Source organism: Natrix helvetica (genome assembly GCF_964273705.1).
Source record: "Natrix helvetica genome assembly, chromosome: 1".
Classification (NCBI taxonomy): Eukaryota; Metazoa; Chordata; class Lepidosauria; order Squamata; family Natricidae; genus Natrix; species Natrix helvetica.
This window is the reverse complement of record NC_138548.1, coordinates 207955899-207968456: the sequence shown is the minus strand read 5'-3', so window position 1 is coordinate 207968456 and position 12558 is coordinate 207955899. Positions and strand designations below refer to the sequence as shown.

At 42.1% G+C, this 12558-nt stretch overlaps 2 protein-coding genes across 5 annotated transcripts in view; one reads left to right on the top strand and one right to left on the bottom strand.

Moving 5' to 3' along the window:
- The window catches only part of LOC309390546 (gametocyte-specific factor 1-like), a 194147-nt gene that overhangs the window by 103934 nt on the left and 77655 nt on the right, over window positions 1–12558 (bottom strand). The gene's annotated exons all lie outside the window — the stretch shown is intronic.
- Window positions 1–12558, top strand: part of NCKAP1L (NCK associated protein 1 like) — a 97757-nt gene that overhangs the window by 47051 nt on the left and 38148 nt on the right. For all 4 annotated transcript variants that reach the window (XM_081949903.1, XM_081949904.1, XM_081949902.1 and 1 more), the window contains exons 20-26: window positions 4140–4271; window positions 6983–7201; window positions 7641–7771; window positions 9224–9321; window positions 9706–9799; window positions 11142–11224; window positions 11378–11458. In XM_081949903.1, coding sequence (XP_081806029.1) covers window positions 4140–4271; window positions 6983–7201; window positions 7641–7771; window positions 9224–9321; window positions 9706–9799; window positions 11142–11224; window positions 11378–11458 — 838 coding nt within the window. The remainder of the gene's footprint in view (window positions 1–4139; window positions 4272–6982; window positions 7202–7640; window positions 7772–9223; window positions 9322–9705; window positions 9800–11141; window positions 11225–11377; window positions 11459–12558) is intronic.

Genomic DNA, 12558 nt, shown 5'->3' with positions numbered 1-12558 from the left:
CATTTCTCTCTTTCTATTTCCCTCTCTATCCCTCTACCTACCTACCTACCTACCTACCTACCTACCTACCTACCTACACACACACTCTCTCTACCTACCTACCTACCTACCTACCTACCTACCTACCTACCTACCTACTCTCTCTCTCCCTACCCATCTACTGTATTTCTCTCTCTCTCTATCCCTCTATCTACCTACCTACCTTCCTTATCTACCTACTCTCTCTCTCCCTCCCTATCTACTGTATTTTTCTCTCTCTCTCTTTCTATTTCTCTCTCTCTATCCCTTTACCTACACACTCTCTCTCCCTACCTACCTACTGTATTTCTCTCTCTCTCTCTCTCTCTCCCTCTTTTCTCTCTCTCTCTCTCTATCCCTTTATCTACCTACCTACCTACCTATCTAACTACTCTCTCTCTCTCTCTCTGTCTCTCTCTACCTACCTACCTACCTACCTACCTACCTACCGTATTTCTCTTTCTTTCTCTCCCTCTCTATCCCTCTATCTAACTACCTACTTTTTTTAAAAAATTGCCTCTTCAAAACCTTGGTGCGTCTTATACTCTGGTGCGTCTTATACTCCGGTGCGTCTTATACTCCAGTGCGTCTTATACTCTGAAAAATATGGTACTTCTTCATGGGAAAGGAGGTGACTGTATATTTTTATGCTTTGAAGGGTGAGATACGAGACATTTTATAATGTACAGGAGAGATTGGATATGCCTTTCCTAATGGAATGGAACTATAATTGGGGCTGCAAATAATCGTGAATCAGGGTCTGAGGATTCCAGCTTCATTGGTACAAAAGAGCACAAGGAATACAAAAAGCAACACAGATGGAAAGGAGCGTACAGTAGAGATATCAACATCCAAGATACATAAAAGATATTTCCTATTTACAAGAACTCCTAATACAATAAGATGAGGGTAGATCAGCATTCCAGTTATTTATCAAGTCAGAAGGCTAAAAGAATTAATGGAATAACTAAAGAAATAAAGCAGGCAAGAGAAGAAGCGTTAGCTTTTACTTTACTTTACTTTTATTTAGATTTTTATACCGCCCCCTCTCCCCAAAGGGACTCGGGGCGGTGTACAGTCAAATAAAAACACATCAATAAATAGAAAATACAAACACAAAGAGGAGGCAATAAGAAACTGTACATATCTGCAGTAAAGTAGTTAAAAGCAATATTTAAATACCCTAAAAATACCCAATTAAAATATCTGCCAGGAGGTAGAATAAAACTATAAATGGGCCAGGCCAGCTAAACGGAACAGGTGAGTCTTCAGTTTTTGTCGAAAGGAGCGGAAGTCGGTGGTGGTTCTGATATCGGGGGGGAGGTCATTCCAGAGGGTTGGGCCCATCACAGAGAAGGCTCTACTCCTAGGTGCTGCCCGTTGGCATTGCTTAGTGGACGGCACCCTAGGTCAGTGATGGCAAACCTTTTCGGCACAGAGTGCCCAAACCGGAATGAGCGTGCATGCACATGCATGTGTCCATGCCGGAGCACCGGAAACCCAAAGACCAGCTGGCCAGTCCTCACTTGCCTGGTTTTTGGCAGTTTTCAGGCCGCTTTTCAGGCAAAAAACACCCCTGAAAACGGCCTGTTTTCCGGCCATTTTTCAAGCCGTTTTCGGCCGTTTTCCAGTGCTCTGGCACCCACAAAGACCAGCTGGCCAGTGTGCATGTGCACACAGGAAACCAGAAGAGCAGGTGGTGATGGCATGCGTGCCCACAGAGAGGGCTCTGCATGCCACCTCTGGCACGTGTGTCATGGGTTCGCCATCACGGGTCTAGGATATAACCAAGTCTGGACAATGACACAATGCCTATCAGATTAATACAATACAATACAATAGCAGAGTTGGAGTCTTCTAGTCCAACCCTCTGCCTAGGCAGGAAACCCTATACCTTTTCAGAAAAATGGCTATCCAACATCTTCTTAAAGACCTCCAGTGTTGGGGCATTCACAACTTCTGGAGGCAAGATTGGAAGAGATCAATCAACATTGGTACCCTAACCCTAACGAACGCCCCTCCCCACCCCAGCTAAAAGAAAAAGAAAAAGAGACTTTACAGAGCAGACTATCACACCTTGTTTTTAATTTCATATGCTAGCCAAAATAATGCTTAGGATCTTCCAGAGCCGATTACGGCTCTACATGCCAGATGTTCAAGCTGGCTTTAGAAAAAGGCTGAGCAATAAGAATGCTATTGCCAATGCACACCGGATAATTAAGTAAACCAAAGAATATATATTTTAAAAAATCAGCATCTGCTCCATTGACTATCAAAAGCTTTTGATTGTGTTGATCGCATCAAGCTGTGCAATGTGCTTAGAAGAATGGGAAGCCCACACTTCCCCTTTGAAACCTATATAAAGATCAGGAAGGCATAGTACAGACAAAACATTGGTAAAGCTGTGTGGCAAGGCTGTATATTCTTCCCTTATTTATTAAAGGAAGCTGGACTGGAAAAAGATGAATGCATTTTAAAATTGGAGGAAGATCAATAACTTGCACTTTGCTGATGGCACTACCCCGATAGCTTAAAATATAAAGGAACTGCAAGTTCAAGTAATAAAAATAAAGTAATAAAAATCTAGATGCACAGTGAAAATGCACATGGGCCAGAAATTAAGGTAAACAACACCAAACTAATGGCAATGGTAGAATACCAGCCATAGAACTGACAATGAAGACATCAGGGTGGTAGCTAGCTTCAGCCTTTTAGGATCAACCATCCTAAGGGAACAAGCATTCAAGAAATACATCACAGATTAGTACTTGGTAGGGGAGCCATACAGATCTTGGAAAAGATATTCAATCCTGGAAAACTCAGATGCAAGAGGTCTACATGCCTAGAAAGCTCAGAATAGTGCAAGCCACGTAACTCTCTGTGACACTCTATAGATGTGAAAGCTGGATTTTGAAGAAGTAGGAGAGAAAGAATACCAGGCAGTTTGGAACTTTGCCATTGGAGAAGACTCCTGAGAGTAGCATGGACAACCAAGAAAAGTAGCATGGACAACCAAGAAAACCAAAGAATTGATCATTGATCAATTGAACAAATCAACTCAGAGTTCGAAGGGTCCTACTTACGATACCCTTTGAAAGACCTTGAGAAAGGCCTATAGCTAGGAAAAGTAGAAGGGAAGGGAGGTAGAGGATGACCAGCGGCAAATTGGGTAAAGTCAGTTACATTGGCTATGAGTGTATGTTGCAAGACTTGAAGGACTCGGTTAGAAATAAGACCATCATAAATCAAATCTGTGTGGCTGCTAGGGGTTACCACTGACTTGATGGCATGTAATCAATCAATCGGTCAATCAATCAATACCATACAAGGGAAAAGAAACTTTTATTTCTAAAATATAAAAGCAACAAAATTAACAGAGGAAAAAAATATAACAATTCCTTGTGTGGCACCTTTTGACAACTCCTTAAAACAACGGCACCTTTTTGTGGATCGCATAGCTGTCCGCTGCAGCTGCAGGTACCATAATCCCAATCCAATGCAAGTCACATTTGCAGTTTATGAATTGCTACAGGTGAGCCTGCACAGGTTCTGAAATACCTTTTTTTCTCTTTGAACCTGGAACTGCGCACAGATGTTCTGTTTAGATCTGCTAGCTACCCAGGATAGATAGTATGATTAAGAATACATAAAATACATTGTGGAAGCATCTAGGAGCAGGCTTAGTGGAAGAAGAAATAAATTTTCTCGAGATCTTACTAATATTCCCAAAGTGTATTGGACTCAAAGTGGTATTTTCTAAACTTGGGTTAACCCAAGCTTTCCAGAGATCTTTACTTTCTTTTCTCTGCCCTTCCCTGGGGTCTAGGATTGTTCGCCTCACACCCTTCGCCACCCCTTGTTCAGCCCCAGGGTTTTGCCCCCAGTCATTAACCTCTACCATTGGTCCTCTGCTGAAACGGCCCTAGCTGTTCGCCCTGGGCAATTGGCCCCAGTCTCTTTAGTCCCAGACCCTTCGTCAAGGAACCCTGGGGTGGCGAAGGGTACGAGGTGAACAGTCCCATTCCGCCTTCCCTGCATCTTGTCAGGAATATTTTGAGAAATGCCTTCTATATTATAAAAACTCTGATCCATTCTGTATCTTTTTTCTTTTCTTTTCCCAGTCTAGACAAGTTGTACCTGACCCTGTCTGAGCTTTGCTGGAGCATAAATCAAGCAGACAGCATTGTTGTCTTTGAGCATATAGTAACTCCAGTGGAGTACCTCAGTAGCCAGCTGGAGATCCGACTCAGCAGGTACAGGAAGTAATGGGATATTGTTGCCACGTGGGTAGAGTGTTCTAGCAGTGAGCACCATAGTGGAGGTGTCAGCTATACCCTTTTGCATGTTATTTTGAAGAATGGAAAAGTGTGTGTGTGTGTGTGTGTGTGTGTGTGTGTGTGTGTGTGTGTGTGTAGATGATAGTATGGATCCCATTCCTGAATTTCTCTCAATTCAATGACTTGAGCATGATCTGGCTCCCTTCGATCTAAATAACTCTCCCATGGATGTAATTCCTGGCATGCCTATGAATTAAATGGCTGGATTTGTTAGGGTGCCCAAATCTGCATTGCAAAAAATCCAGGCATCTGCTAGATGGATGCATTAAGATTTCTCTACAACATTTGTTTGCATGTTGTGTTAAACCCTAATCTGGTGTGTTTGTTTCAAAGTCTTTTAAAGACTCTGAACGACCTAGGGCAAATTAGCAATGAAAACAAGGTAAATGTTTTACAATATTTCTTTTGTTTGTCAGCAGTCAAGCGTACTGGAGCATGTAGGGAGACTCAGTACTGAATTCTTGAAATGATACCTTAACTGAATATGGTGTAAAATACTGTTCATGTAGTCATTTAGATATTAATCTATAGTTTAGTAGGGAGCTTGCCATATATGGGTCAGGTGTACTAAATGCTTGCTAAAAGTCCTGAACCCAGTTAATTATGCTTTAAATCAGTGTTTCTCAAACTTGGCGACTTTAAGTCCTGTGGACTTCAACTCCCAGAATCCCCCAGCCAGCATAGCTGGCTGGGGAATTCTGGGAGTTGAAGTCCACAGGACTTAAAGTCGCCAAGTTTGAGAAACACTGCTTTAAATTAATGGTTAAACCAGTGTCTTAGAATGTTGTACGCTTCTTTAACTACGGTATACAATATTGCCTTCTTGCAAAACTTTTTTTTTATAAAAAAAACCTACCTCTTTAACAAAGGTTATTTTCCAGGCTGACTCAGCCTTCCATCCTTCCGAGGTGGGTAAAATGAGGACCCAGATTGTTGGGGGCAAGAGGCTGACTCTGTAAAACCACTTAGAGAGGGCTGTAAAACACGGTGAAGTGGTATATAAGTCTAAGCGTTATTGCTGTTATCTTAGTTTGTGGAACAATGCTAGACCTCCTCTTTTGGTCTTGCACTGATAAATTCCTTAATGGTTTTCCAGCAAAGGCTGGCATGGCAGCTGGTTTTGGCCATCAATCCAGAGAAGAGAGCTTTTGCTATGTACCATCTAATCCAAATGATGTTTCTGCCTGGAACTTCAGGCTGGTTTTTGCTCCTTCTGTAGCTCTTTTAAAGAGTGGCGCTGCATCTGCTTTGCCATCTGTTAGCTCACTCTATTCTTATCAGAAATATACAGTGGGAAACAATTGTTTTGTTTTGACACCAAGCTTTTTTATTTAGATAATTATTTTGAATCGCTTTTGTTTTAGATACTACAAATAACAGCATATTGTATTTATGCTTTCATTTAGTCTTGCTTTGAGGTGAGCCCCCTCAGTTTAAATTAAAGTGTATTGATAGACATAGCAGACAACAATAAAATGCCACTTGGAAGCTTATGTGGACCCAATTAATAAAAATGACCTGCAAGGGTTTCAGTCCCAGAACTGAACTTGCTAGGTCATGAAAATGCACTAAATATCTGATCATTGTGAAGAGGAGCTAAGTTAACTTGTGCAGGGCAGTCAGTAATGCAAAGGAGATGAACCAGAGCCCCATAAGCCACAGCATCCATACCTTGTTGTTATTCCTAAATATGGTTTGTTCAGCCAGATGATTTAAGTTTTCTTTGGTAGCTAATATTTAAAACTGCTGATATTTTTTTCCTTGCTGTTACCCCACTCGTCTCTTCACAAGCAAATATCTAATCTAGTTCCAAATGTACTATCAGGCCTGGCTTGAGTTCCTTGGACCCATTTATTTGCTCTTTGTTTGAGGCATTCTAAGCTATATAACAGACTTAAGGGTGTAAAGGGACGTGGTGGCTTAGTAGCTAAGACGCTGAGCTTGTCGATCAAAAAAGTTGGCAGTTCGGTGGTTCGAATCCCTAGTGCCGCATAACGGAATGAGTCCCATTACTTGTCCCAGCTTCTACCAGCCTAGCAGTTCAAAAGCATGTAAAAATGCAAGTAGAAAAAATAGGGACCATCTTTGGTGGGAAGGTAACAGCGTTCCGTGCACCTTCAGCATTTAGTCATGGCAGCCACATGACTACGGAGACGTCTTTGGACAGCGCTGGCTCTTTGGCTTTGAAACGGAGATAAGCACCGCCCCCTAGAGTCGGGAACGACTAGCACATATGTGCGAGGGGAACCTTTACCTTAAAGAGTGTAAAGAGGTAGCTGTACCAGTTGGCTTGGGACTCGAGTGAGGGATCAGTGCAATGAAGATGGTTAATTGAGTAATAATAGATCGCCCCTCCCCCTCCCCCACTCCATTCCCTGCCTTCCTCATCTGTTTTTTGTTTTAATGTTTGTTTTTAACTTTTATGTTTTGGATTTTATGTATCTGTAAGCTGCCCAGTGTTACCCTATGGTAAGATGGGTGGCCCATAAATTTTATAAATAAAATAAAAAATAAATTAAATTAAATTAAAAATATTATACTGCAGACTAGTGACTTGAGGTTTGCAAGTTGATATGTGTGGGGTTTCTTTTTATTGTTTGTCCTTGTTTTCCCCATCTTGCCCATAGGTGTTTGGCGCGACTGGTAAAACCAAACCCAACTTCTCCAGAGATAGTGCGTCCCACAGAAGTATTATCAGGCGTGCAGGCCTATGCTGCTTTCCTGGTGTCCCTGATGCATCGTGTAGGAGTGGATACTTCGCGCCTCCTCCGTGGAGTGCTCCTGCAGCACACCCAGCCACTGGATGCAAGCGGGGAGCCGACAATCACCACGCTCTATACCAACTGGTATGTGGCCGGGGCATAATGGTAACCTGCAGGGAGAAAATACTGCTGTATAACTGTAGGAGCCTGGACATAATTTGTCCCAAAGTCATTAAGGTCAGTTGTACTATCTCCTTGAAATTCCAAGAGTCAGCTCTGAAATATCTGAGATACTCATTAAAAAAATTCTTCTTGAGACTATAGACTACATTGAGGGACGTCTATGTTGAAAATCAGACACTATTTTCAGGTATGGATGAACTGTTCCTTCTTTCCGTTAGTACATTCTTATAGAAATAATAGTATGATTGTGAGACAAAGTTGTCTTAGGAAGACTTTCTTGCTAGTAAGATTTCCTGGATCTGTCATTTCCTCTTTCCACATAGCTGCCTTGTAACATGTTTAAGAAAGTTATACTTAGTTGTTCTTAGATGGAATAGATTATCTTGGCATTTCTTCCCAGGTATCTGGAGTCACTTCTACGCCAGGCAAGCATGGGATCCATTGTCCTTTCACCTTTAATGCAAGCCTTTGTCAGTGTCCCCAAAGAAGGGGAACAGATCTTCAGTGCTGAAGAATTTTCTGATGTCCTGGGTAGGTGTCAAAATGCCTAGACAGAACCATTCAGAATTGAGTTACAATTGGGTTACATTATTTGAATTGAATCCCTAGTATTAGTAAATGAGCTGATCGGTTTGAATTGTATTGCCCATTTGAAGTTTTGACATTCCCACCAAGCCTAGCTTGGCTCAGGCACATTTTGAGCATGTGAATTGCAGCTGAGGTTTAAATCTGAAGATGTAGCAAATTGTATGAAGCAGAGAGTAATGGAGTAATCTTCAGTATTGGAAGAGGAGGAGGAACTTCCATATTGTTCATAAGCAAAATACATGAACCAGCAATTGAGTTTAGTATTAAAGTAATTCAGAACCAAGGCAGAATCAACACAGGGAACCTTAACTTCCAGCCATCCTTAACATCCAAACAAGCAATATACAAAGATTAAAAATAAAATCCTGGCCTTGAATATAAGATCTTAAAGGCACAACTTAAAACGAGACAGAAACACATGCTTTGTGCAGTTCCTACTTAGAATGTTTAGTATGTCATAGAGTTTGGATCTTAGAACAATGGACGTTTTGCACTTGTCTCTCTCGCTGACCTCAGCAGTGGCAGTTAGTAACAGGGAAATGTCCCAAAGATGCTTTTTCAGAAGGCAACTGGACTTTCCTGTCTTTTCTTTGAAGACGTTTCACTTCTCATCCAAGAAGATTCTTCAACTCTGACGGGATAGTGGGGAATGGAAGGATTTATACCCCTTGCAAACAGCTGGTAATCTGCATCCTTTTAGAGGGTCCTTGAAGCACTTGGAGGTTTATCTGTGTCCTCAGGGTCACCTGAGTAGCGCTCCTGGTTCCTGTAGTTTGCAATTTTTTCCTCTGGAAATCCATTCCTACTCCCACACAGACATCTAGCAGGGAACAGGCTCTTGGCTGTTTCTCAACCAGTTAGAAGACGGGGGTGAACTTGAGACATCATAACAAATGGAGATAAAACTCTGCCTACTAAAGTCAAAGTGGATAAATGTCGGCCCATGGACCCTCTGTATCCTTCCTGGTCTTTTTCTGAATATCTCTGAAGCTTTCCAAGACTCTACCACTAATTCCTGGCACAAAAGTAAATATAAATGTATGACAAACATCCACTAAATGTAAGGTAATTATCTCAGCAACTCTCTCCATCCCAGACAAGCATATTGAAAATTCTGATCTTAGTCTTTTGAGTGAGTTGTATCACGAGTGCCAGGTAATCTTGGCTATTGCTATTTTCTTTTTAAAAAAGGCCACCAATATGTTAAATGAGAAGACTGAAATCTCTGTTGCAATTTCTATAATCAGAAGAGGATGAACCAACATCTGATGTCTCCTTTTCCCTGATGTCTCCAGGAGAAAGAAATCAAAAGATTGACCCTGCCGTGGCTGTTTAGGTATGCATACTGTACTATTGTACCATAATAAAAATTAATTCCTTTTGGTTTCCTTGCAGAAATGAGAGCATTGGCTGAACTCCTTGGTCCTTATGGAATGAAGTTCCTAAGTGATAACCTCATGTGGCATGTCACCTCACAGATGGTGGAGCTAAAGGTATAAAGCTCAGTTGAGAGTGGAACAGATTGGAATCAGCTATTTTCTTACTTATTCTGGGCTTATGAAACCATAATATAATTTATTTGGTTTGAGCAGAGGTTTTTTTTGTGAGTCCCCTGCCATTCCTCATGGTGAAGTACAGTATATTAAGTGAGCTGACTGGTCTAGTTAGTCAACAGTGGCTTACTGCCTTTTGGATTAGAAGAAAAGGCACTGAGCAGAAGGTCTGGTTCTAGAAATTCTGCTAAGTTTCTCAGGGAGAGGTTTGAAGATTGGCATATGGCTATTTCTCAAAGCAAACTGAGAAGCAGGCTGCTCAAGATAAATTTTGTACAATCTCCAGAGTCGTCATACAATATCACCAAGTTTCATTCTTTCCAGAAACTTGTGACTGAGAATATGGATATTTTGGTTCAGATCAGATCCAACTACTGCCATCCAGAGCAGATGGCAACGCTAATGCCCCGCCTATCAGGTAATGGTTCTGTACTTGTTCTTCCCTTCCTCAAGTATTCAGTCGTTGGTGAGACTAATAGAGAATTCAGGGTTTATTTATTTTCTGGTTTTTAAAAGAAAACAGAGAGAAATCACAACTAAAGAAGTCAAATCTGTTTTGACTCTGGACTTTATTACTTACTTTTAAATGTATGTTTTCAGACCACATCTTAGCATGGATGATACTATGTCTCATTTATCACTTTGATAATTCCAATATTTTAGAGATAATAAATTCATTAGGTTTGACTCATCTTTCCCCAAGAGCTCAGGATAGTGAGCATGACATTCCCACCACAAACTTTTTCTCACAAGAATTCTGTGGCATAATGTGAGCTGAGAGATCATGAACCCCCCTCAAGTTACTTGGGAAGGTTTTATAGCTAAATGTGGACTTGAAAATGGATTTTCCTTTTTCTATAGCAGGGTTGTCAAACTCAAGGCCCGGGGGCTGGATCTGGCCCGCAGGGCTGCCCTGGAAACAGCAAAGGACTGGCCTGCGGTGCTTCTGCCAGCTCACTCGGGCCACCACAGGCGCCCCCGACATGAGTGACATTGAGCTGGCCACGCCCACCCGGCCCCAGGAGGTCAAACACAACCCTGATGAAATCGAGTTTGACCCACCTGTTCTGTAACAGAATTCACCAAACTCTTTAGTAAAGCAGAGTGGAAATTGGGTGTGGGGACAGAGCAAATTATGATGGCATAGTTTTGTCAGACGTTACAGCACATTAGGACAGCTATTTGGATATATCCTGAGACTAGCTAATAGGTTGGGGTGGGGTGGGGGGATGTGGAAGGAATGGAATGGAATAGAATATTATATTGCCAAACTTCTGTGCAGAGTTCCGCAAAAGTGGTTTCAGATTCTAAATATATCTGACATCATTAGAAACTTACTAGAAGATGCAGCCTTGTAAAAGCTCCTGTTGTTCTAGACACTGGTTTTAAATATTGCAACCTTGTTGTGCTCTCACTCTAAAACTGTTTAGACCAGGGGTCTCCAACCTTGGCAACTTTAAGCCTGGCAGACTTCAAGTCTGCCAGGCTTAAAGTTGCTAAACCCCTGGTTTAAACTATCTTGGCTTTCATAGAAGTAACTCAACAACTTCTGTTGATGTTGAATAGTTTGTCCCATTTGGATGCCTTCTAAAGGTATTTATGGAAGGACCATCGTTCCCAACTGGTGTGTCCTATGATAAGCTGGGTGATAGGGATAATGGACATTGTACTTCAAATACAATCACACCCAACAGCTTGGGATAAGTAAAGGTCTTGTGGCTCCTGGAAAATTGTGTCTAATCACAATCTCTTCTGTCCAGGCATAGATAACGTTCTAAAAAGGATGACAATTATTGGGGAAATTCTGTGGTTCCGGTCAATGGCACAGGAGGGGCTTCAAGGGGTAAGTGGTGGGAACCTGATACACAAAGCTACAAACAACGGCTTGCTCCTTTGCTTTGTTTTTGGGTGGAAGGAAGGCAATTAAGCAGGAGCTTGTAAGCAAAAAGGGTAGATCCCATTTGTTGCCTCACCTCTTGCATTCTAACATGAACAGGTGTTCACCAATCGTTGCCCTTTCCTGATGGGACCCATTCAGTATCTGAAAGAATTTGTCAACCCTGAGATGGATATAAAGGTAAAATTGTCAATGCTTTTCTTTTTCTTCTTGTATGAAGCCTGTGGCCAGGTGGGTCCATTCCCCGCTGCATTTTCTGAGTGCTATATTGACAACAGTACTGACTCTACCAGCACCATTGTCCTTGCTTTATCAGTATGCAGAGAAAATTGTGGAGGTGTAGGAGAGAACTGACTTTGCAAGTGCCTTTTATCAGTCATCCTAGAATGTGTACATCATGCTCACACAGACATCTGAAAGGGGACTTCCTACCCATGTGGAGTCTGCCGATTAAGTTTAAATGCTAATTTTACCTTTAAAAATGCCTTTAAAGATGTTACAGAGAATGCCAGCATCTTTAGCATTCATTCAATACATATCTTACAAAAGAGGTGGTGAATCTCTTAGCATAGATTAGATATGGACAGCATTTGATGGGTTGGGAGCTGGAATTGCCAGCACAGTGGTGAAGATTGTTAATCTGTGGACCACAGGTAGCCAACCAGCACCTCAAGTTCACCTTCCCTGTGTCAGAATGCCTTCTGGGAGCCCGCTTCAGTTTTTCAAAATACAGGGTGTCTTAAGGTTAGGCATCGTAACATTCTGGGAAGCCCCAATTTTAAAATCCCCCAAACACTGAAATGGGCTGTGATTTTCCCCCCCTAGTGATTGTGAATCAAGAACAGAAAATAGGGTAGCCTACTCTTTCTATGACTTCTTGAGAGCAGTTCCTGTATATTTCTGGGAGGTTAAAAGCCTGAATTACAACTCCCAACCCCTCAAACACTGTCCATAGTTCATCTAAAATAAAAGATTCACCAGCTCTTTTGTAAGGTATATATCAGTGATGGTGAACCTTTTTTTCCTTGGGTGCTGAAAGCCTGTGTGTGTGTGTGTGTGTGTGCGCGCTGACACTTATAATGCAATGCCCCCGCAGGCCCCACCCCCGTGCATGCACGCATGACCCCCATTTTGGTGCCCACCCCCCGTTTTTGGTCCCAGGAGGCTTCAGGGAGGCCTGCTAAATGGTGCTAGCAGGCCTCCCTGAAGCCACCTGGAACCAAAACAGGGCGTGGTGAGGGGAATCCCCACCCCACCCCTGCACATGCCACCAGAGACCT